At 39.2% G+C, this 24,881-nt stretch overlaps 1 protein-coding gene across 2 annotated transcripts in view; it reads left to right on the top strand.

Annotated features, from left to right (window-relative positions):
- The window catches only part of thada (THADA armadillo repeat containing), a 125,333-nt gene that overhangs the window by 19,815 nt on the left and 80,637 nt on the right, over positions 1-24,881 (top strand). For both annotated transcript variants that reach the window (XM_055170930.2, XM_055170929.2), the window contains exons 15-23: positions 2-125; positions 219-364; positions 440-671; positions 3,529-3,664; positions 3,753-3,889; positions 4,815-4,949; positions 7,779-7,936; positions 15,293-15,402; positions 22,621-22,753. In XM_055170930.2, the coding sequence (XP_055026905.2) occupies positions 2-125; positions 219-364; positions 440-671; positions 3,529-3,664; positions 3,753-3,889; positions 4,815-4,949; positions 7,779-7,936; positions 15,293-15,402; positions 22,621-22,753 (1,311 nt within the window). The remainder of the gene's footprint in view (position 1; positions 126-218; positions 365-439; positions 672-3,528; positions 3,665-3,752; positions 3,890-4,814; positions 4,950-7,778; positions 7,937-15,292; positions 15,403-22,620; positions 22,754-24,881) is intronic.

Below are 24,881 nucleotides of genomic sequence, written 5' to 3'. Positions count from 1 at the left end.
GGAGTTCCTGTGCTGGTTTTGCAAAACCCTGTTCCATGTGCTTCATCCAGGAGCTTCATTCTCGAGATGTCTGATGGCTCTTCATCTGCTCGGCCTGATAGCTGAACATTTTACTTTTGACACAGGTATCACCAAGCCCTCTTCTGAAACACTGCACTCCCCCTGATATCACTGATATCATATCTGTACTTATTGATCTCTTTACCTCCTTCCATGAGGTTCTGTTGGTTTTGCTCTTGGAGATTCAGTTTGTGACTCTGACGCTCAAGCTGTGCTGAGCTGTATCACCAGCAACTTTCTGGAGGTGAAGCAACTCGCCTGCAACCTCTTACAAAAACTGCCTACCGCAGCTGTGCGACTTCAGGTTAGTATTATTCAAACAGAGTACATCTTATCTAACCAGCATACGTTGTTGTTGAATCTTATGTTTTCTGTTAAGGAGCCTGAGAGGTTGCAGTCTTTGCTGCAGGCAGCTCTGGACCTCAGCACCAGCACTAAACCCTTTGACAGCGTAACTGCAGCTCATCTCCTCAACCTGCTGATCCACCAGCCGGACATGCACGATGCGTTACTCGGTTGTATCCAGAATTATCACTTCTCTCCCCAGTCGCCAGCACTAATCCAATCCCAGGCCTCTGAGGTCTCCATACTGGAGAAGAACATGCTGGAAGGTAAATCAGTTTGTTTAGATGACCATCACACACACAGTGTATTACAGTAGCTTAGGGCTGCACGATAAATCGTTTTTAAACCGAAATCGCGATGTGAATGGATGCGATTTTCGAATCGCAAGAAATGCGATTATTTCGATTAAAAACTATTAAATATAACAATCATCTAGTACGCAGTTTTTGACAGTTCGCTTCATGCGCATTTTACGTTTGATGCAGTTTAAACCAATAGAGTGCATTAACACTGAGGTGCTGACTACACGTCAGATAACACCATTTGGAAAACATGAGCGAGCAGCAGTTCAACTCCTCAACAAAGTGTACGGCAATATGATTTCCGCGATGCGTAAAACACGGACAGAATCGCGAAATGCATACAAATGGAATTAACTGCACAACGCGGAATGTCATGAAGTTGGCAGATTTTGGATTCAGTCATTTTAAAAACCCATTATAACTCATTAACCGGCAAATGAGAGGACAGAAATGCGCGAAAACATTTCCCTTTTGTGTAATGTTGGACTTAAAGAAAGGGTGTATATACGTCCGTTTCTCGTCATGCATCGCAAACAATGACAAGCGCCTCATCAGACTATAAGCAGGTTTCATTAAAGCCCGGAGCACAGCAGACGAAAGAGGTACATTATACTTTCTTGCACCCGCACATCTGCACCGCTTTGAATATTTACAGGCATGAGGGTTCATGAAGCGCGCACACAGCGAGCAGTCAGCACACGCGTGATCACTAAACTTAAGTTTTCTTTCTTGTCTAAGTGAACATAAACAGCTGGATGTTTATCAGTATATTGAAGCAGAGCAGTTTTAAAGCTGTCTTGTGTCTTAAAGTGACAGTAACCTGGTGCTTTCTCTGTCAGAAATGTTTATTACACACCAAAAATTAAAATCACTCCTTACTCTTAACTGAACAAGCTTCTGCAGCTCCACATTTAAAACCCTACAGTGAAGACTGTGCAGTGTTTTATTTGTATTTTTGCTTATGTTAAATCATAGATTCTAATAACTTATATATTTACATTTATTACAGATGCCTGAAAAGTAAAACAAGATGAGTATAGTCTTATGATTAAAAGAAAAAACTAAACATTTGCTTGTCAGAAGCATTGTTGTAGTGACAGCCAAAATACATTGGCCTATATGTTATTTTAAATAAAACTTTCAAAAAAAAAATTAAATTGTATTTTTTTAATGTTCTTAGATTAAAAAAAAAGTTTGTCTGCAGAAGAGCAAAGTCCTGCAGACAAATTGGCACAATGTTTAAGAGGTTTTAAATAAACAGTAGCACAGCATCTTTGATGCCATTAAAACCACCACAACAAACCTGGATGTAGCTCTTTTATTATATACTAATGAATCGCACTTTAAATCGCGAATCGCAATTTTGATCAGAAAAATCGCAATTAGATTTTTTCTCCGAATCGTGCAGCCCTACAGTAGCTGATATATGAGTGGATGTTGTGGCCTAATTGTAAATGATCGGACCGAAAATTAATTTTAAATCCAAATACCATAATTGAATTTTAATGCAACATACCATCAAATACCATCTGGATGTTTTAAGACTACAGTTTATTTAAAGGATACATTCGAGAAATAAACATTGTGTTTGTATTGTATTAAAGAAAATGTAAATTCAGTTTCTTTAAAAGATTTTTAAAAAACGCTTTGTAAAAGGGAGTCGGGCCGAGTACCACAACACACTTGTAGCCAATCAGCAGTAAGGTGCGTGTCTACTAACCGACATCGTTGCTTGGGTTGCGTATGTGTGGGGCGGGTCTATCAAAAGAAGGTCCAGATTCTATAGACCCCTTTCACGACACGTCATCATCCGGAAGTCGGCCATATTGGAGATACTGAGCGTAAACAATGCCATTGAACCGAACACACCTCGCACATTTTTGCTGCTGAAAATTGTTAATTACTGTCATGTTTTTGGCTGTACTAATCAGTCAGACCGGGAAAAACATTTTGGAGAACTACAGACTGCCAAAAGTTATAACAAATCAAGTAGAAGAGTGAAAAAAAACTGTCAGAGAAAAGAAGGTGCTTGTGGCTGGCCAAACTGAACCAGGATTTCCATGGCAAGAATGTTGACAACATTCGTGTTTGTTCTTCCCAACCCGCAAGTTGTATTTCTTATCCGGACATCGTGAATGTAGGGCCATTTAAGGAATAACTAATAGAAGTAACATTTTTACAAAAAATATGTAAATCTTGTACTTTTGTAAGTAGAAAAGATTCATAAAGTTGTGCACTGTATCCAAAGTCTACTTAAAGGAATAGTCTACTCATTTTCAATATTAAAATATGTTATTACCTTAACTAAGAATTGTTTATACATCCCTCTGTCGTCTGTGTGTGTGCGCGTGGGCGCTGGAGCGCGCTGCGACGCTGGGATGGCGTTTGGCTTGGCCCCATTCGTTCGGTGGTGCCATTTGGAGGTGGAGTTGGAGGTGACCAAACACATCAACGTTTTTCCTATTTAAGACGAGTAGTTATACGAGCAAGTTTGGTGGTACAAAATAAAACGTATCGCTTTTCTAAGCGGATTTAAAAGAGGAACTATATTTTATGGCGTAATAGCACTTTTGGGAGTACTTCGACTCGCCTGAAAAGTCCGCTCCCCTTCTCACTCTCATAATGGGAGAGGGAGGGTGTTACTGCGCCGAATCGAAGTACTCCCATAAGTGCTATTACGCCATAAAATATAGTTCCTCTTTTAAATCCGCTTAGAAAAGCTTAGTTACAACACACACGTTACCCTATGCTGACTCTTTCCATTGTTTGTCATTTTTTAATTCTGAATTGAAGAATACATGTATTTACTGTGATGTTTCAGTGGTGCGGTGGCTGATGGCCTGTCTGAAGGAGGAGATCGTGAAGGCCGAGTCGTCTCTTCTGCAGGCTGCTGCCTCCTATCCTTTATATGGAAGAGCTCACTGTATTACTGCCGTCTTACAACAGCTCAACACTCGGTATACACAAACGCATGCACGCACACACACACATGGATGCACAGCTATACATGGATGCTTATAGTTATGATGCTTGTGATGTGTTTAGATCTCTTGTGCTGCTGTCTGATTGGAGGACTGTAGTCTCAGAGCTCATAGCTCTGTGTTATAGGATGTCTGATGTTGTATCACCTGTGGTTCAGAGCTCCTCTCCTGAAGGTCTTATTCCTATGGACACAGATTCCGGTAAATACATCTCACACTGTTTTATTTTTTCAATTCTGAATAGTGTTCAAACTTAAAGGAAGCCACCCACATTTTGGGAATTTAGCTTATTCACTGTATCCCCCAGAATTAGATAAGTCCATACGTACCTTTCTCATCTCCATGCGTGCTGTAACTCTGTCCGACGCAGCCCCCGCCAGCCCAGCCCAGCACAAAGACTGGAAGTGAATAGCTCCAGCCAGCATACTGCTCCCAAAAAGCGACAAAATAACGCGAACATTTTCCTATTTATGTGTTGTGATTTGTATAGTCACACTGTGTACAAACAACAAGGTGATATGAGACACAGCCATCCCCCAACACTACACACACCGGGAACTACATTCTCAGAAGGTGAAGCACTGCTACTTGGGCGGAGTTCAAATGCATTTTAGTTAGGGACTAGGCGTAAGCCCTGTCCTGGAAACCTCCAATATCATTTTAATGTTGCTTGTTTTGTTTTTAACCGTTTTTGCACTGATAACTTTTTGGTTTGCAAAAGGAAATTAACAAAGATGAATACAAATATTTAGGCACTTTTTATTACCACATTTGTATACATTTTTATATCCAATTTTTGGCAATAAATAAATTTGTGTATATATAATTACTCAGACTATTATTTAAAATTGTGAAATGTTTGCTGTAAATCAGTGGATCTCAGACTTTTTGTCCATAATAATATTTGAAGGCCCCTTCACTCAATAACATATCACAGAGATTGGCATAACTAGAAATATGCATATTCATTATATAGCAAACTCTGAAAAATATCTTGTTTAAGCTTATTTTAATGCTGATGGTATATCATTTTAAGTCATCTTAAAGCCCCTTGGAAGCTTGTTGAGGCCACCTAGTGGACACTGGGTTAAGAAACATATCTTTAAATATTTCTCTTGCTCCACAGAGACCTCTGCTGGTCTTCAGAGAATCCTGCAGGAGATTCAACCTCGTGACACTAATGATTTCTTCAGCAGTGCCAGAGAGCTGAACTCCAGTGAGACAGAGCACAAAGACCATAAACCACAAGCCAGCAACAAAGGTACAAACACACCAGTTTCCCATCTTTCTGCCCTTTACCATAGTATTAGTGTAAACAGCAGTGTCCTGTGGCTCAGTTGACCGCAACATGAGTTTGATTCTCAAAGAACACACTTACTGATAAAATGTATGCATGTCGCTTTGGAGAAAAGTGTCTGCCCTGGACCACGAAACTAGTCATAAGGGTCAATTTTTGTAAAAAAAAAAGCTTTCCATTGATGTATGGTTTGTTATGATAGGACAATATTTGGCCAAGATACTACTATTTGAAAATCTGGTGCAAAAAAATCCAAAATATATAAAGAATTGAGAAAATAAATTTAAAGCTCCCGTTCTGTCTGTGATTTTGAAGCTTTGATTGTGTTTTTAGTGGGCAATATAACATGTGTTCATGTTTCACGTGTAAAAAAACTCTGTATTTTTCACACAATTTACTTATCTGTATAGCGCTGTTTTCACTGTCCTCAAAACAGGCTGATGTCTTCCTTGTTATGTGAAGTCCCTCCTTCAGAAATACATATCAAGTTCTGATTGTGTAATTTGTTTAGTGTGCTGTGATTTGATAGCAGCTTAGCTTAGCAGAGCCTTTTGAGCCAAAGCTGGTGACTGACGTATTCCTGTGGGCGGAGTTTAGTCAACGAACTGTTTTACTGACGTCATTAAAGCAGGAAATAGAGGGCTGTAGTCCAAACCGGCCGTTCGTTGTAGGCTTTTAAAGAGGAATTCTATTGAAGAAAATATATCGCCTGGCAGTGAACTGTGAGCTTTATCATTTTACAGATATTATTTATGCTATTATAGCAACATTACACACTAACTAGGGTTTTAAAAATGGTATCAGGAAGAACGTGACCTTTAAAGTTGTCCAAATAAAGTCCTTAGCAACACGTATTACTAATGATAAATGCATTTTTTATATATTTATGGTAGGAATTTACAAAATATCTTCATGATACGTGATCTTTATCTAATATCCTAATGATTTTTGGCATAAAATAGATATTTTTTACCCATACAACTTATTGTTTGCTATTGCTACAAATATACCCGTTGTACTTGTACACATGCATGTATTATTTTAAGAAAGAAATGTATATATATAGTATTCATATTTTTATAATATAAATTATATATAAATATAAAAATCACGATTAATAGCATACAAAAAAGAGATTATTTTAGCATTGTATATATAAAATGTGGATGTGTGTTCTGTTTATAGTTATTCTGTTTATTTTAACACACACATACATGTATACATTTCAGAAATTTTTTTATTTATATATATATATTTTTTATTTATATATAATGTAAAATATATAAAAATAAATATATATACACATGACTGTGTGTGTGTATTTATATATACATAATAATTACGGTGCGCACACATATATTATTGGTTCAAATGAAGTATCAAAACCAAGTTACATTAAACAACATTACATTAACAAACACACTGCATTTGTGGTCTATAAATAAAAAGCATTATGTATTATAACAAATGCCTGCAGGGGGCGATAGTGGACTCGTCTCGCGGATGCTATCTTCACTTTCACTTAGTTTAGACGGAGAGAAACGCTTATTTTTAGCCAAACAATGTTTAAATCCATTTGAATATTTAATATATGTCCATTTCTTTACCGTACTACGGAAATGATACAGCCACTGTCATTCTTAAGCAAGAACATGCAGACATTATGGGGCGGTTTCCCGGACAGGGATTAGACTAGTCCTAGACTAAAATAAATCTAAGAGCTGTCCAAACTGAAAACATCTTGCAGTGACATATCTTAAAATACACCAGTGCCCTTTGTTTTGCCTCAAATGCTCACAAGTAATGTTTTTAGTAAGGTATGTTTGTTAAAACTAGTTATATTTCCTAATTTAAATAAGGCCTAGTCTTGGCTAAAGATAATCCCTGTCCGGGAAACCACCCCTAAATCATGTAAACTTTGAGTGAGGGTTTAATCTGCTGAGACTTCACATGTGACACTGACCAACAGACAAACACAACGCGTCTCAGACTTCATACGAGTTCCCAAACAAACATTATTGGAAAACCCAAACAAAAAAGCACACGCAGTAAAAGACATGCAGAAAATATAATGCATGCAGGTTCAAACAGAAAGCTGCATGCAGGCTGCTTACATCATCAAGGTTTATTTCAGTTAATTATCTGAGCTTTACATTCGCAAGTCATCGGCATATTACAACAATTTGCGATTTACCAAATAATAAGTAAACTTTATAATTGTTAATATTCTCTAAGTCTACAAATACGACCTTCGAAGGATGCAGTCTTTTATTTGAGAAACTGCCAGCATTTCGCCTCCACGAGAAATCTTGTGACATAATTAATCTCGCGAGATCTCGTCCCACCCCCACCCAGCACTAATATATACATATTTATGAAAATATTTCTGAAATATATACTTGCATGTGTTTATTTATATATACATAATTATTATACACCACACACATATATGATGTAAACAAAAACATTTATTCTGCAAACGATTGTGAATGTAAAATGAATCTTATAAGACTGTCTGTTTTCGCATTTATTTTTCCAGAGCCATGGAAATGAATAAAAAGTCATGCAAAAATCATGGAAATTTGAATATATATTTTTTTCTGGCTTTGTTCATATCTAAAATATTTTGTTTTGCTTGGTTTTCCTTATCCACTGATGATGATTGACATAAAAGAAGAGTCATAGATATTCATGGTTCGAATGGGTGTCAACCTTGTGTAATTCATATTTTACCCATGAGAGGCTGATCAGTAAGGAGTAATTGTTTTTGTGTGTTTACTCTGGGTTGTTTAGGTAATAATGATGGAGAGGCCTATCGGGTCACTGCTCAGATGGTGCTGGTGTGTTGCTGGAGGACCATGAAGGAGGTGTCCATGCTACTGGGTCACGTGTGTCAGACCATGCCGCTGTGTTCTCCTGACACACATGCTGGTGTCATTACAGAGGACCAGGTCAGCCAACACACACACACACATACCATACACACACTCAGCGGGTGTCACCTGATCTAGTACTCATTGACCGACACGCATCCAAAACTTGAGAGCGTTATTATTGAAGCCACCAGACCCTCCCTGAAGCCAAGATCTAGCTTACATAAGAGATATAATGGAGAACTGTACTTTATACCTTCGATGAAGAGTTTTTCCAGTAAGATGATCTTTGGGAGCTGAGAGATGAGACGTTACGGTAATAGCAAATACAGACTTGAATATGGTTTAACAAACGGCCCCTGAGGAGTAGAAGAGGCTCATCGGGAAATTCGATCATGTTGAATACAACTTCGTTCCCCCTTCGGCTAATAAATATGAAAATGTTAAACGTATTTCCAGTACAGTCACAGGTTACAAACCCCGGGGAGCTGACTTGTTGTCTGTTGTCTACATAGTTGGCTATGTATATTGATGGATACATTCAAATGAATATGTTAGAAGACGGCAACATTTTGATGAATGAACGTGTCTGTGATTCCTTAAAATACCATCTAGGTAGGCGGTAGGCAGTTCTCAACGTTTTGGAAAAGAGCTGAACCCTCACCGTCACAAATTATGGTACCAGCTGCCTGTACTTAGTGCGAGTTATTTTTCCTCCGCTGTTTAAATTATGTGAATGTCTATTTTGTTCCCCGCTGTGCCTGTCTTATGATCTCCCCTCCTAACGTAGTGCTTTCATTTCAGACCAGCCTGCTGTTTAACAGGCCGACTACCTTCCCCATCCTGCATTCTTTCCAAATGGTTTCCTTTTTCTCCTGAAGAGCTGGACCACTTCACACACTTCATTCAGCAGGTTTTTACACCTGAGACCCTGCGAGTATTTCGTAAACAGTCGTTCTGGCAGCGTCTTAATACCGCGTGCGCTGCGATACATAAAAACGAAACGTTTCCTGCATCCAGCTGTATGAATAAAGATGTGAGCACTCACGGTAGATGTGTTTGGGTTTAAACCGTGTTTATGTATGTTCACAATTCATCAAATGAAGCAGGAAATTGGCTTGTGGCATAGAGTAAAAATTTTCAATGGAAGCAATTGCCTTTGCTTTAAAGGAATATTCCATTTTCTTAAAAGAAAAATCCAGATAATTTACTCACAACCATGTCATCCAAAATGTTGATGTCTTTCTTTGTTCACCCGAGAAGAAATTATGTTTTTTTAGGAAAACATTGCAGGATTGTTCTCATTTTAATGGACTTTAATAGACACCAACAATTAACACTTAACTCAACACGTGACAGTTTTTTTCAACGGAGTTTCAAAGGACTATAAACAATCCCAAACGAGGCATAAGGGTGTTATCTAGCAAAACGATTGTCATTTTTGACAAGAAAAATAACAAATATACACTTTTAAAGCACAACTTCTCGTCTAGATCCGGTCCAGCACGACCTAACGTAAATGCGTGGTGACGTAGGGAGGTCACGTGTTACATATATAAAATGCACATTTGCGGACCATTGTAAACAATAAACTGCCACAAAGACATTAATTAGTATCAGTTGACATACAACAATGTCGTAACGGTCCTCTTTCAACACACTTGTAAACACTGGGGCGGAGTTTCGCGTTCGTCCTCTGTGACCTCTTGACGTCATGACGTATTGCGTGGGGTCACCTGGCGCATCATGACCGGATCTAGACGAGAAGTTGTGCTTTAAAAGTGTATATTTGTTATTTTTCTTGTCAAAAATGACAATCGTTTTGCTAGATAAGACCCTTATGCCTCGTTTGGGATTGTTTAGAGTCATTTGATACTCAGTTGAAAAAAAACTGTTACGTGTTGAGTTAAGTGTTAATTGTTGGTGTCTATTAAAATCCATTAAAATGAGAAAAATCCTGCAATGTTTTCCTCAAAAAAACATAATTTCTTCTCGACTGAACAATGAAAGACATCAACATTTTGGATGACATGGTGGTGAGTAAATTATCTGGATTTTTCTTTTAAGAAAATGGAATATTCCTTTAAAGGAATAGTTCACCCTCACATCCATCCAAAGTCCTTATGATAATATACACTTTAAAAAACGACAACGCTCCTTGAAACTGTATAAATGTGAAACACATAAAAATGCGCCTGTTTATGGTATAAAGACAGATATTGATCGAATGTTCCCACTTGGCGATCGATCGCTGTAGTTTCCAAATCCAAAAATTGCGAGGGAGGAAGCAGACCTTGCAACATCTCGCAGAAGAATGAGGTAAATCCTTGGAGGCGTTACTCGATATCTGTGCGAAGGTTTTTGAGTTGGAATTTGCATTGGTCAGCCAGCGGACTTACTGAAAGCGTTTATATGTCACTCTGATTGTTATTGTCTTACTGAATGACCTCAGCGCTTTAACAGATGCGGTGGAATAATTCAGTGATGTCACTGGTGTGGTTACCGTGGCATATTCAGCTGTTATATAAAGGATGAACTAATGATGCCGACGGGGTCCACATGGCTTGTGTTTGCGGTTTGTATTGATGCCTTATACTACATCTTTTTCCAGACCACATTTCTTTGGAGGTTTAAGGACGAGCGTACATGTTTATGACAGGGAAGGTCCTTTTTCCCCAATGTGTGGTCTGGTTCCTGTTATGTCCTCCGTTGCTATGGAAACGCGGCACTTGTTTCGGACCGCGGAGGCGCCATGGTAACTCTAAACAGTCACATGGGCTATGATTCCTCGATTTCATCACCAATACTGGTTCCCAGAATCCCCCACTGCAGAATCCCCCACTGCAGGGATTCTGGGATTTTTCACCGTCGTTTTGGTACACATAGAAATTAAACTTTGGTGTATGTCCTTCATTCTTTAAATTGAACCTTTCATTAGTTTCATCCAAGTAAAAGTAATTTTATCAGCCAACAACATTAAACATTTAACAAAGCTATAAATTTGCAAAAGCATAATAGGACTTCTTTAAAGGGGACATATCATGAAAATCTTACCTTTTCTATGTTTAAGTGCTATAATTGGGTCCCCAGTGCTTCTTTCAACCTAGAAAGTGTGGAAAAGATCAACCCAGTAACTTAATTTTGGGAAACTTAATTTTTCTGCAAGCATGTGAAAAAAATATATCATTGAAATTTGTGATGTCAGAAGGGGATAACAGCGCCCCTTAATCTGCACTATTCAACCACGGCACTGCCATTTAGTGCAGAGATAATCACATTTGCATTTAAAGGGACACACCCAAAAATGTTTCTGGGTTGATTTTCAGATTTTCATGCTATGTCCTCTTTAAAGGTGAAGTGTGTCATTTTTAGAAAGATCTCTTGACAGAAATGCCAAATAAAATACAAAACTATATAATCAAGGGTGTATAAAGAACTTTCATAATGAACATAATGAAGTTTTTATTACCTTAGAATGAGACGTTTTTATCTACATACCAAGGGTCCCCTTACATGGAAGCTGCCATTTTGTGCCGCCATGTTTCTACAGAAGCAGAAAACTTTTTTTACGAAGCTGTCTCCGAAGATGACATGTTTGTCTGGTGGTGGCTACCGTAGCTTCTCTATCCGTTTTAAAAGCGATGGGTGAGCAGTTAACTGAGCCATTGGTTGCAATTCGCAACCTCACCACTAGATGCCACTAAAATTTACACACTGCACCTTTAAAGGTCCCCCTTGTAGATTTTTAGTGGCATCTAGTGGTGAGATTGTGAATTGCAATCACCATTACTTAGTCCACAGCTCACCCCTTCCTTTTGAAATGTGTAGAGAAGCTACAGTAGCTGCCACAGAACAAACACGTCGTTGTCCGAGACAACGTAGTAACAAAACGCGCTCTGTAGAGCTGTAGAGCCTGTGGTGTATGTAGATAAAAGCGGCTCAGTCTAAGGTAATAAAAACAATACAGTTCATTATGTAAGGTCTTTATACACCACTGATATGTATGTTACATTGCATTTCTGTCAAGAGATCCTGCAAAATATTACATAGTGCAACTTTAAAGTGACTATCGGTGTATTTGTTGTCAGCATGGCTAATAGTGACTTTCCACTTCCTGTTAAGCAAGGTTTCAAAGTTTAACCAATTTGGCTGCCAGTAACACAATGAACCTGAAAATGAGTCTTTACATTTTTTTAAACTGTTCCTATACTGTTCCTGTCAAATGCATACGTTCTGTCTCTTGATTTAGTCAGGTCACTTCACATTTTGGACTGTGGATTGCAGTATTTGGAGTGTTTGTTTGCATTTATTCTCTCTCGTTCTCTATTTAAGCAAAACTGCCATCGAAACAAGTAGCAAACAACAACATTAGACTCAAGTTAACCCCTAAATCTCTTCGTGCCAGAGGCTGAAGGGAAAGCTGCTATTTGGGTCACTGATCCTGACGTGTAATTAGCCGGCCACGTTGGGAAATTTCTGGGTGCACATGGAGCAGAAACAAAGTTTGGTAGTGGTGGTGGGGGGTGTTGGTGCCGTTGCAAACAGGAAGCGTCCGGCTAAAAAAGTCCTGCTGAAGCATTTTAATGGTTGTTTGTAGTATGACTTAAATAAACCCGGTTTGGATCTTAAGCACTGGTCGTCTATAGATGGAGCTAGGGTGGGTCACACAGTCATATTTTATTCATTAGCAGGGTTTTGCAGCTTTCAGAATTGAGATTGCATTCTGAATGTAAATAAAATCTGAATATAGACCGTTTCAGCAGAAACAACATAAACAAACTGCGTTTGTGGATTAAACGCAACCTCGAGTAGGCTTCAGTAACAACAGAAGTTTATTTCTGATAACAAGAGAAATAAACCTTCATATTTCAAATCTAGCTCAGTGTAAAAGTTAATATAGTCACATTAATGTTAAAGATGGTAAAGATAATGTATACAATGTTAGTTAATGGTCCTTGAATTCTTGCCTGGCTGCCAAACCTCTCCAGTCCACACAGTTGTGATCCATGCTCATCGTCTCCCCGCGTCTTTAGCAAACCAAAGCATTTTATTTTTGACAAGGTATTTCTTTCTGAGATCAGTTTAGGCTCTAGTCAGATCGATAAATAAATACAGAATGGAAGATCACTTCGGTTCAGGTGCGTAACGGCCACAACACTTGTGCGTCCGATGAAACCTTCTTTAGGTAGCAAGCAAGATGCAAAATTGAATCCTGTATTTTCAGTATGATTAAAATAAGTGAAGCCATAGTAATTCATGTAATTCATTTTGTTAAATATATAATGTTATATATGAAGAGTTTGGTTCCAAAATGCAATAAATCCATTTTGACTAATTTGGGTAAAAATTTGTTTTCTATACCAAGAAAGTGACAAGATGAAACCATTTTTTTCTGTTACAAACTTTCACATAGCATCTTTAGGTTATAATAACATTAAAAATTCAAATTCATAATTTGATTTTCAAAGATTTATTATAAAAACTATTTTAAAATTTTACTTTATTTTTTAATTATTATTTTTTATTCATTTATTTAAAAATGCTATAAATTTATTGAATCAATATATAAATGTGCATTAATCTTTGCATTTCTATATTCATTTACTTGATTAGTGGTATACACTGATAAAAAACAACAACATTAATTAATCAAAACACTTACTTTGTCATATTAAGAACACTGTTATTGCTGCTGTCATTTTTGGGACGTCGTCGCTGAACTCTTTTGACAGCGATCAGCTGTAAAATGTTTTGGTCCTGCTCGATTTTCGTTGACTAAGTAAAAAAATTAAATGTTTTTCATAAGATTCCCTGGAGTCGATGTGTTAGCATCACAGAAGCTTGATGCTATCGGGAGAATAAGCAACAGCCGGCATTTTTCCTTCGCCCGAGTGCCTCTCACGTAAATTATTCCATTTTGATGTCTTACGTTTCTTCTCCGCCACCGCAGGTTTATCAATGCCATCAAAATTACTATTTTGTTTTTGTTTGTTTGTTGATCACGAAGTATAAACCCCGATTTATAGTTGTGCGTAAGTTCTACGCTGTAGCTACGGCATAGGCTATCCATAGCCTGTGCCTTGCTCTGCGTAGCGTGACGTGCACCTCGCAAAAATTTTAACACCGTGTCAGATCTACGCGGACCGCTCAGTGTAATTGGTCTACCAGAATCCCTCCCGTCAGGTAAAAAACTGCGTCATAGGTATTTCCGTTTGTGACCGTGAAAACAAAGATGAGCCAAGTTGAGGAACTCAAACTGCATCAAAAGTCGTTGTTTATTTACTTCCATCATTACTGGTCTTCTCAAATCATACACAACAAGTTGCTGTTTCTTTTTCGTTTGTGGGTTAACTTGCTAAGCAGCTTCTTCTTTGACGTTCGCGCTGCTACTGTGGTTACACGAGTGGTTACTGCCAACCAGCGGTCTGCGCGTGTGTTTGCACGTCGACGCGGACGACGACGCAACAGTATAAATGAAAAATCGACGAGGATCCTCCGCCGTCGCGGCTACGCCGTAGGACCTACGCACGACTATAACGCACCAATGGTCCGATTCACGATTTTACATTTCCTTTGGTGTGAAGGTGTGTATTAGTACCATAGACGGTAAAAAATATGGACTACGCAACGTCGCCTCCCTTCATTGTAATGAATTGAAGCCAAAAATGTCCGACCATGGTCGCCATGTAACGTAAAAACGTCAGTTTGGAGCCAAGGCATGCACAGAAGGAATCATCCGTGGAGCCAGAGGCGGAGCCGCGGTATCAAACTTCTGCCCAAACGCTCGCACGCCCAATTCAACCACGGCAATCATAATGGCACGCCCCGTTTCTATAGCATCAAATTACTAGCTAAAATGAAACTTATCACAAAAAAGAACAATTGAACATATATCAGCGTGATATCAACTGCCTGAAAGGACCAAAACCATCTTTCTGAAACTTTTATTGGAAGTGTTAATATTTTTTTTTATTCGACACGGATCCTCCACCGTCACGGCTACGCCGTAGGACCTACGCACGACTATAACGAGCCCTTAAAGTAGATGAGGAAAACTAGGATTCCGTGTGTATTCAACGTGCCGCCATTATTGTTTACAGTGTGTGGAATGGTGTGCTGTGATTGGTTAAGCGGATTTATTGCATTCTGCAGAGGAGGAAGACTGCCGTTTGCCGCTTTTTGGAAAAAATGGAGAAAAGATGACAGAAAAACGCAGCGGATATCGGATTTTGCATAAAATAAAGAATTTACTTTTTAGTACTGACCTGATACAATACTGATTTTGGCTGTAACTATTTTTTTTTAAATGGTCTATCGCCTTTTGGAACCAAATTCATATATACATTATATATTTTAATGTACACACAAGGTATTCTAGTTCTTTGATGATATCTGACATGGTAATTTTTCTCCTTCTCTCTCTCTCTGTCTCAGGTAAAGGCTGTAGGAATGTATTTTCGGGAGCAGCTTTTGCAATCTCGTCACAGGGGAGCATTTGAATTGGCCTACGTGGGTTTTGTTCGTCTTACTGAGATGCTTTGCAGGTGAGAAACTGAATCACCATCATCATCCTTATTTGAATGTGTAGCTTAAATGGCGTTAGCAGTGCAGAGGTTATGGGATTGATTCTCAGTGAACACAAAGATTAAAACGTGTAAACTGAAAGAATCTGACAAATGCATAAACATAAATGTAATTAATGCCTTATGCTTTTCAGCCAATCAGATTGCTTGTTTCTGCTCTAAAATAATAATTTTAAATGAAACTTTCAGTATAGCCAGATATTCCCCTTGTCAGTACTAAAGTCACATTTTCCCACTCAAATCCAAGCTGTTTTCAACCAAAGGCCTTGGTGAGAACATGTGTACAGTTTCTTTAGACCAGGGAGTCATACAGACTGCTTCACCACAACCCCCTGATGTTGTGCTTGGCAACCTCATTTCATACCTTAATCAGTCCAACCTCCCCCCAAAATCTCTGCTCTCTGTCAGCTGCTGGACTGCAAGCCAGGCCTGTTCCTGAAGGACAAGCTTCAAATGATCAGGAAGTTTGAAAACATCTGGAAATCTGAACTGTAATGAAGTTTGGTATGCGTTCTCAGCCCAGAGGTTGAAGAAATCGACTCGCTCTCTGCCTCGAGCGTGACATGAATGGGACATTAGATCCGTTCAGCCATTGATGAGGGAGTGTCTTTAACTGTCTGACTTCAGTCCCGCGTTCTGCTTTGTTTCATAGTCACACTTCTCATTTGGCACGTTTCGACCTCGTTTTCTTTGTTTACGTGAAATGCATGCGATGTGTTCATCTGAGCCGAAGCAAGTTAAAAAAACATAAGTCGATGATTGTTCTTCAAGGTACAGGCGCGGATACACACACACACACACACACACACACACACACACACACACACACACACGCAGGTCTGAACTGTGATTTAGTGCTTGGCATCCCTTCTCTGATACATACATCTTTTCGCTAGTTAAATGCTGAATAATTTTATATTAAAGTGCCGTCATTTTACTGTCATCTTATGGGGCGTACACACCAAACGCTAATTTAACATTTGTGCGAGTAGATCAAATACAAATTCAATGCAAAGACTTGAATAGACGTGAATTAGCGTGGGGCGTGCTATTGAAAAAATGCGACATTTTTCCTAAACCGCTGTTAAGTGCAAATTTGGAGTGTATGCCCAATTACAGTATATCGGACTTAAAGAGCACCAATGGTCCGATTCACGATTTTACATTTCCTTTGGTGTGAAGGTGTGTATTAGTACCATAGACGGTAAAAAATATGGACTACGCAACGTCGCCTCCCTCCATTGTAATGACTTGAAGCCAAAAATGTCCGACCATGGTCGCCATGTTACGTAAAAAACGTCAGTTTGGAGTCAAGGCATGCACAGAAGGAATCATCCGTGGAGCCAGAGGCGGAGCCAGAGGCGGAGCCACGGTATCAAACTTCTGCCCAAACGCTCGCACGCTAGGCCTGGGGCGGTAACCGCATTACCGCCATACCGCGGTCACGTGACCCATGCCGCGGGTCTGAGCTCCTCACCGTCATAACCGCAAAAAAAAAAAAAAAAACTTGAAACATTGGCCTGCACTTGTGTGTTTATGTGGGGATGTTATACACACAGCTTTTAAACAACCGCAGCTTGTTATGAACATTAAAAGTTAACTGATATGATTTTAATAAAGCAATAAACCCCAAGAGGCGGTGGGTTGCCGGTGCATTTTATAACAGCTAAGGGGCGTTGTTAGGCACGACGCGAAGCGGAGTGCCTAAGCCCCCTTGGCTGTTGTGAAATGCACTGGTAACCCAGCGCTTCGAGGGGTTTATTGCGTTTATAAAACGGTTACTTCATATGCATAACGTTAGCGGGATTTTATAAAATAAAACACAAATAAGTTGTAATTATATAAGTACAAATAGTACTCTTCCGCCAAACAAAGTAGTTCCTCAGAATCAAGTGTGACTGAAACAGAGCGCAGTTCACAAACAACACAGACGCAGCAAAGGCACAATGAAAATATGATTAAAGACTGCTGTTTATTTTTTTTATAAATCAACATTCATCTAATTTATACATTAACATTTATATCGTGCAACTGTTGAAGTGATGATCAAATATGCTTGGAAGCATGCTTAACTATTTCCCCGTCAGCGTTTTTTTTTTTAAGTTGCCACCCAGTTTTAGTTGAAGAAAATTATCTTCTTTAAATAAACATAATAAAAATAAAATATCAAATGAAAGAACAGTCCATCCGCTTTCCAACAACATCAAAAAACGTTTCATCCTACCTTCATTTGTTGTCTTATCAGTTATCACCTCTCAAATTCTCAGCTAAATGCGGAGATAATTCCATTTTTGTGAAGAACTTTGTAAGAGATCAGATTCAGAGCCTGATCAAAACACACGTCACGCTAAATCCACCACAACGCTGTTGTATCGAGTGAATGCCTCAGTGTTTAAGTTGGGTAAGATTGCCCTCTAGTGGATAATAGCGGAAATATCAATAAGACAAAAAAAACTTCAGAGAACGTTTTCTCTTTATTGACGAAATGTTTTATTTATTGACATTTATCTGGATATCGCCATAATTGTGCAAAGGTAGAAAAATAAAAAAATGATTAAAGACTGTGGTGTTTATTTTCATAAATCAGTACGCAGCAACAGTGGCGCAGTGATACTTGTGATGCGGTCTGAACTGTGGGTTTACCGGTGTATTTTATCACGGCTTAGAACACGTTTCGACCAATCAGAATGAAGAACTAGAACGAGCCGTTTTATAATATTAAATTGTCATTGAGTAGAAATACGGGTGACGTTGTCTGTGACTCGGTAAAAGCAATACAAACATTTTATTTAATTTGAACGTGCAAACAGCTGCAACAGATCAACAACAGAATCAGGTTTCATACATTATTAAATTGTCACGCAACATAAAGAGCACGCGATCAGTCCGAGGATTAATATCCAAAGAGGTTAGATCGTCTCTTTTTCATCTAGCCTACCACAGTGGCCATTTCTACAGCAGTACACATTTCAAAAAGTTTTGCTTTTGCGTCTTCTTTCTCCGTTTGTGGAAAAAGACAGATGTTTATGGTAAGTGTCTAGAACAGAAGCGGTCCCGAGCACGCGAGACAGACGCGGACCGCCCGGGCGCGCGCGAGACAGACCGTGTCATTTTGCGCACACGCACGGAGACGGCAGCTTCCAATCTATACTCAAGCACGGACACATATATGCAGTACAAGTGATTGCTCATACAAATGGTTATTTTACCAGACCATCAGGGCAGCAATAATTTGCGTCATTTACAGGCCATTCATAAATTAAGGATAGAAAAGTGGAGAAATGTCTGTAGGCACGTACGTGTGGACACGCACAATGGGTTAAAACATTTTTTAACTGATAATATTAATTGTTCAAGTTGTTGAATGTTTAAATTGAAGAAATGTGGAAGGAAATAATATTCACTTTACATGTTCCTTAAGAAATTTGCACATGTTGTTTATTGAACATAAATAAGTCATGCATGTTATTTAACTCGTTGTCTTGCCAATAAAGCGCAAAACCGCGGGAATTTGTTGATTACCGACCGCGGTAAGAACAAATCCAAACCGGCCCAGCCCTATCGCACGCCCAATTCAACAACGGCAATCATAATGGCACGCCCCGTTTCTATAGCATCAAATTACTAGCTAAAATGAAACTTATCACAAAAAAGAACAATTGAACATATATCAGCGTGATATCAACTACCTGAAAGGACTCACAGCCTGTAAGTTAACTCCTGTTAGCATTGCATTGTGATCTTTCAGAGATCTTTCTGACGTCAGAGATATTCAGACCAATCACAACGTACAGATTAGCTGGCCAATCAGGGACACAGCGCTTTTCAAATCCATGCGTTTTAGGAAGAAAGTGAAATCTGGAGCTACAAAAATGTATGGTATGTTGAAAATAGTGTGTTTTTTAAACCATAAACCACATTAACACATTGTATTATACCAAATACACAAAATAAAGTTGTTTTTAGCAATACAATAGGTGCCCTTTAACATGTGTAAGCATGTTGGGTATGGTTGGAACAACTAATCCATAAAATCGATAATCATTGATAAGGAAATTCTTTGACATTGATTCGTTATTGTGTAATGTCAAATGCTCCTGCACCACCACTGGACAGTGTGGACACGCGTCTTCTTCAGACAGCGTGAGCTGTGGGGTTATAATTAAAGTCAGGTGCTGATTCTTCATACAGCGCAAGCTGTGGGGTATCTTATTGGTACTGGAGTATCTAGTGATGAAGTATAGTCAGGAGTGCACATAACTGGTACGCACCAGACACTGCTCTAAGAGGCGCTTTTGCGTACCAACATTGCTTGAATTTTGTTACTTAGTTACTGAGCTTTCCCCCCCTCCGACAATCCTAACTATGTTCCGATTATCTTGATGGTTCTACAGATTAGCTTATCAAATTTTCCCTTCGTGTGAGGTGTGTTAAGAGTGTCCGAACCTGATCGGAAAAATGTTGAAGCCCCACCGACCGCGAATCCTAAATATTAAACATGTTTAATATTCACGATCAGAAATCCTGATGTGTGGGGGGAACCCTGAGGACAAACGCGTGCATGCTCTAGAGATTATTGCATGAAATGGAACAATATCCAATCAGAAAGCGTGATGATGGAAGACGGAAGCAGCACAAAGTGATGTTGATGCAAAGTAAACTTGTATATACCATGTTCCCGTCTTCTCCACGACTTCACCCAAATCCTTTTCTTTTTTCCCTTGAATTTTCTGTGATAGTCATTCTAAACACCATCATTGAAATCTCTTCCTGCATATTGTCCGCCATGCTTATTCTGAAGTCTCGCGAGATTTTGCGAGATTTCCTGTGTTTACAGTCGAGACTCTGGTTGAAAATCTGTTCTTGTGCTGTCTTTGACACATCACGGCTAGGGGTGTCACGATTCTCCAAATCCTCGATTCGATTACATTTTCGATACTGATGTCACGATTCAATTCGATTCTCGATTTTAATTTTTTTTTTTAAGACAAAAAATGATATGCCTTTATTATTATTATTATAGTTTCACATTAACATGCACATTGCGTGCTTTTCCTTGCATGCGGGTTTGTGGGCTTTACTTTACGCGAGAGAGCTTGTAGAGAGAGAATTCCTTCTTGCAAGCAGATAGACTTAATGCGCGCGTCTTGGACTCCTATTATCTGAAATAAAACCGGTGCGTCATAAGCAGCTGCGCTTCTCTCTGTCTCAAGTGCACGTGCTCTCGCATTTGTCCAAAGTCTAAACATAAACTAAAGTAATAATCCTTACCTATTTGTTCAGTTTTATGCGTTTCATGCGAGCTGAAGCAAATTATCCCTTTTGCTTAAAATATAACCGGCTGCATCTTGGCGGCTCTCTTGTGCACGTGCAGAGAGCTGCGCTCTGTCCGAAGGCAGATCACTAGGTAGTAATCCTGTTTATAATATGCATTTCAAGGAGTTGTAGCAATACATCCCTCGTGTTTAAAATATAAATCGCGTTCCGCTGGATGGATGTTTTTAAAGGCACTTCTGAGAGGTTTATTTTCCCCCGCTTGGCAAGCCGACCGGACGTGACATGGGGCGTGGCAGCATCGACGATCCCATTTTTTAATTCGAAGTTCGAGGTTGTAACTTAATTTCGATCGATTTCGATTTAAAATCGAAATCGTGACACCCTTAATCACGGCACACCACACACTATAGGAGCAAAACGGTTAAATCAAGGATTTTTTTATCCTCATGTTTGTGATCTCATTTTGAAAATCTTATAAGATATAAAAGATCTTTTGGTGTGTATCCGCCATAATTTACTGCAACATAAGGGATTTCTCCATACATCATTGGTAAGATAATTACCAATATAACTGTATAACAAACGTGTTAAATTAATGTGTGTTGTTGGTAGCAATGCAACAGTCACTGGCCCGATTTGACAATTTAAATATTTAAGCACAAAAAAATGCGAAACAGACCTCAATACTTCACTCACGCATTGTTTGTTTGCGCGCACCTCTAAAGTGTGAGGGCGAACTGCATCTTAAGGCTTCAGACAGCTTGCTATTACAAGAAAATAGTAAAGACGCAAATGCCAACTGAGTTTGTGTTTTCTTTCACTTGAGCAGACATATAACACGAAATTATTTCACAATGCCGTGATTATGGTAGTAACCAGTCTTTTACACATTAATTGAATAGAAATGTGTGTAACAATATATTGGATCCGATATGCAAGAAGCAACTAGTTCTTTAAGCTCAAATGTCTATGAATGTTTAGTCCTTCAGACAGTGTTGTGTATGTTTGTGGCCTGGTTTTAGCAGTTGTGTCTATACATATGCTTAGAGGTTCCCCTGGTTCTGTCTGAAGTAAAATTGTTGCCGTGTCATTATGCAGCCCCACCGACAACCACGAGTCCGGTTACGAGGTGTTGATTGTGCAGCGTTCGGCTGCCGGCCATTGAAGGTTTCCCCTTGTTTTCCAGGCAGCATATGACCGAAAAAGGCGCGTGTGTGTGTGCGTGGGTGCTCGCTGCATGGTTCAGATTGTTTGATCTGGTCTGCTCGGTCCAGCGCTCCTGCTATAATGATACTTTTCATAACCAGAGCTTTGCATTCTTCTCTGCTCTCAAAGTGGGCGTCCCATACACGCTCGGGCAACTTCTGCTATGTGTTTGCGTGTGTATGCAACCAAGCTTTTCAGTGTAATTAATGGTGCTTGCTAAGGCAAGCATCACTGTTATTATTTCTCATACTTTGGGTTAGGAATTCAAACAAAGCCCAAATCTGAAGTATGACACGTAATTCATTCTGCGTATTTTTGGGTTAAGACGTGTAAATCAAACAAAATAAATCATGCACACCTGAACTTTGGAAAAGCTTGTGCACCCAACAATGTGCTTTTTGCCATCACAGCCATGTGAAAAAAATTTGCTGATAAAATCCATGGCCTGTAATGTTTAATAGGGTCTAAACTTAAGGTCTGGTCTAACCATTGTATGTGAAAGTGGCTTACAGTCCCACACCACCGGATTAAGTTCTTAGGATCAACAAAGACTCGGGTCACCCCTTATGATTCCACAAGGGCTGTTTAAAGAAATTGATGTTTATCCTAAAGACTCTTGTGGCTTTCTTTTTATTGTGTTTGTGGATTTGTGTCTAATCTGTGCCTTTTGTGTATATCTATGTGTTTGTGTGTTAGGAGTGGAAGTGTTGAGCTCCAGCAGCTCCCAGCACACTGGCTGAAGGAGGTTCTTGAGGAGGTGAAATCCAGCGACCCCTCCTCTAAACTTTGTGCCACCCGCCGTAGTGCAGGAATACCTTTCTACATACAGGTCAGTCTGTACAACACAGACGAATGAAGTACACTCTTTCTAATTCAACTTCTATTCTTATTCTGGACTTTATCCCTTCCGAAAGGGTTTTTAGCACAGGGGGAAACATTGGCTGCGTCCAAATAACCACACTTGCTGTCATTGTACTTAACCACTTGAATACTTACATTAAGTTTTCCTGTATTTAGCCGAAGTGTTCTAGTGGGCGTGAAGATTAAGCGTGCATGTCGATTTATTTACCCGATGGACGTTCACTCCGCCAGCAAGAGCGTAAAAAAACGCTCTGGCGCTCAAATGCATTCTCTGGAATCCTCTCAAGCGGAGGTTTACGCTTTCCGATTGGTTGCCGCCGAACGTTTCCCCCGAACCGCGTCATAGCTTATTACCATAAAGTAATGTCAATCCATGTGGCAGCAATTTGCACCAAAACGTATTCGTTTTTTTAATTTAGGCTACTTAAAGGTGCAGTGTGTAATTTTTAGAAGGATCTCTTGACAGAAATGCAAAATAATATACAAAACTATATTATCAGGGGTGTATAAAGACCTTTTTATAATTACTGTTATGTTTTTATTTCCTTAGAATGAGATGTTTTTATTTACATACACAGAGGGTCCCCTTACGTGGAAGTCGCCATTTTGTGCCGCCATGTTTCTACAGAAGCCCTTAATGGACAAACTTTTTTTTTTACTAAATTGTCTCCGTCAATTACATGTTTTTCCAGTGGCGGGTACCATAGCTTCAAAACGAGGGGTGAGCAGTGGACTGAGCTGTGTGTTGCAATTCGCAACCTCACCACTGGATGCCACTAAAATTTACACACTGCACCTTTAAAATGTATATATATATATTTTTTTTAAATAAAATGAATACATAATCACTCTACAATTAACATAATTTAAAGATTATCTACACTTATCTGAAACTTTCAGAAGCATAATTCTTTACACCTGTAGGGGGTTGAACGTATTTAAAATTAACAAAGTTCTTGAGAATCGTGGGAGAATTGTGATCTTTATTTTAAGCAAAAGAACCGTGATTCTCATTTTATACAGAATCATGCAGCTCTACTGAAACCCATTGGTTCTCAAACTTTTTTGGCGTGCGGCCCCCCTTGTATGTTGGCCCCCACTTGTGCCCTTTGTGCCCCCCCTCAAAGAAAATTTTCGACATAAAACATTCTAAAACATAAAATTTTAAATAAACAAAACTTATTAAAATATACAGTGTAACAATCTCAGGGCCCCCCAGTTTGAGAACCACTGCTGTAACCTGTTGACATCAGCACTGAAAAATGAATACTGCAAATGTGCAGCTCACGTATACATTGTGAAACCGGACTTAGCAGCTATGTGTCTGAGACTGCTGAGTGTAGCATCTATGTACATTTATATCTATGGTCCTTTATATGACTGGTCTATGGCATGATGGTGAGTAAATTATGGGATAATTTTTATTTTCCAGTGAATGGTTCCTTGAATAGTGTGATTTTTCCAATTTTTAAACACAGTCTCCCAATTCGTCTAATATATTTACATGAGGAATTACAAACTTTGAGAACTCTTTGAACTTTTACAGTATGTTTTTGATGTACTTCACTGTAGCGTGCGCTGTAGACACGAGTGACGTTACATTGAAGTACCTCCAAAACGTGAGTATGTGCACAAATATGTAACAGTCAGAAATTTTCCCCAGCGGGAATTCATTTATCAGTTTCAAAACTAACATCTGCGAGTCAGTAATTGATTCAGTGCAGTTTTATGACGCTCCTCCCCAGTGAGAGATCAGAATATCTCAACACTGAAGTCAGGGAAAATGAGCTTTCAGATCTGGATTGTGACACATTGAGAGGGATTAAGAAGAGCGTAAGACATGCAGAGGATAGATAAACTCAACACCTGGCATGAGTTTACATTCCTGCGGCGTGTTCCGGAAAAGGTGAGCCTACACGGCGGGTTCACGCCCGTGGCTCTGGAGCGCTGGGAATAAAAAGAGAAACGATTGTGTTACATGCTGTCCACTATGTCATGCTGACATTCACTGTCTCCTGATTTTGGGTGTAATAATGACTTCAGCTCTGTCCACACAACATCTGTGAGGTTTACAGTAACACATTTGTAATGGATGC

The sequence above is a fragment of the Misgurnus anguillicaudatus genome, chromosome 11 (assembly GCF_027580225.2).
Source record: "Misgurnus anguillicaudatus chromosome 11, ASM2758022v2, whole genome shotgun sequence".
Lineage (NCBI taxonomy): Eukaryota > Metazoa > Chordata > Actinopteri > Cypriniformes > Cobitidae > Misgurnus > Misgurnus anguillicaudatus.
Note: the sequence above shows the minus strand (reverse complement) of the source record. Positions and strands in the feature narration are given on the sequence as shown.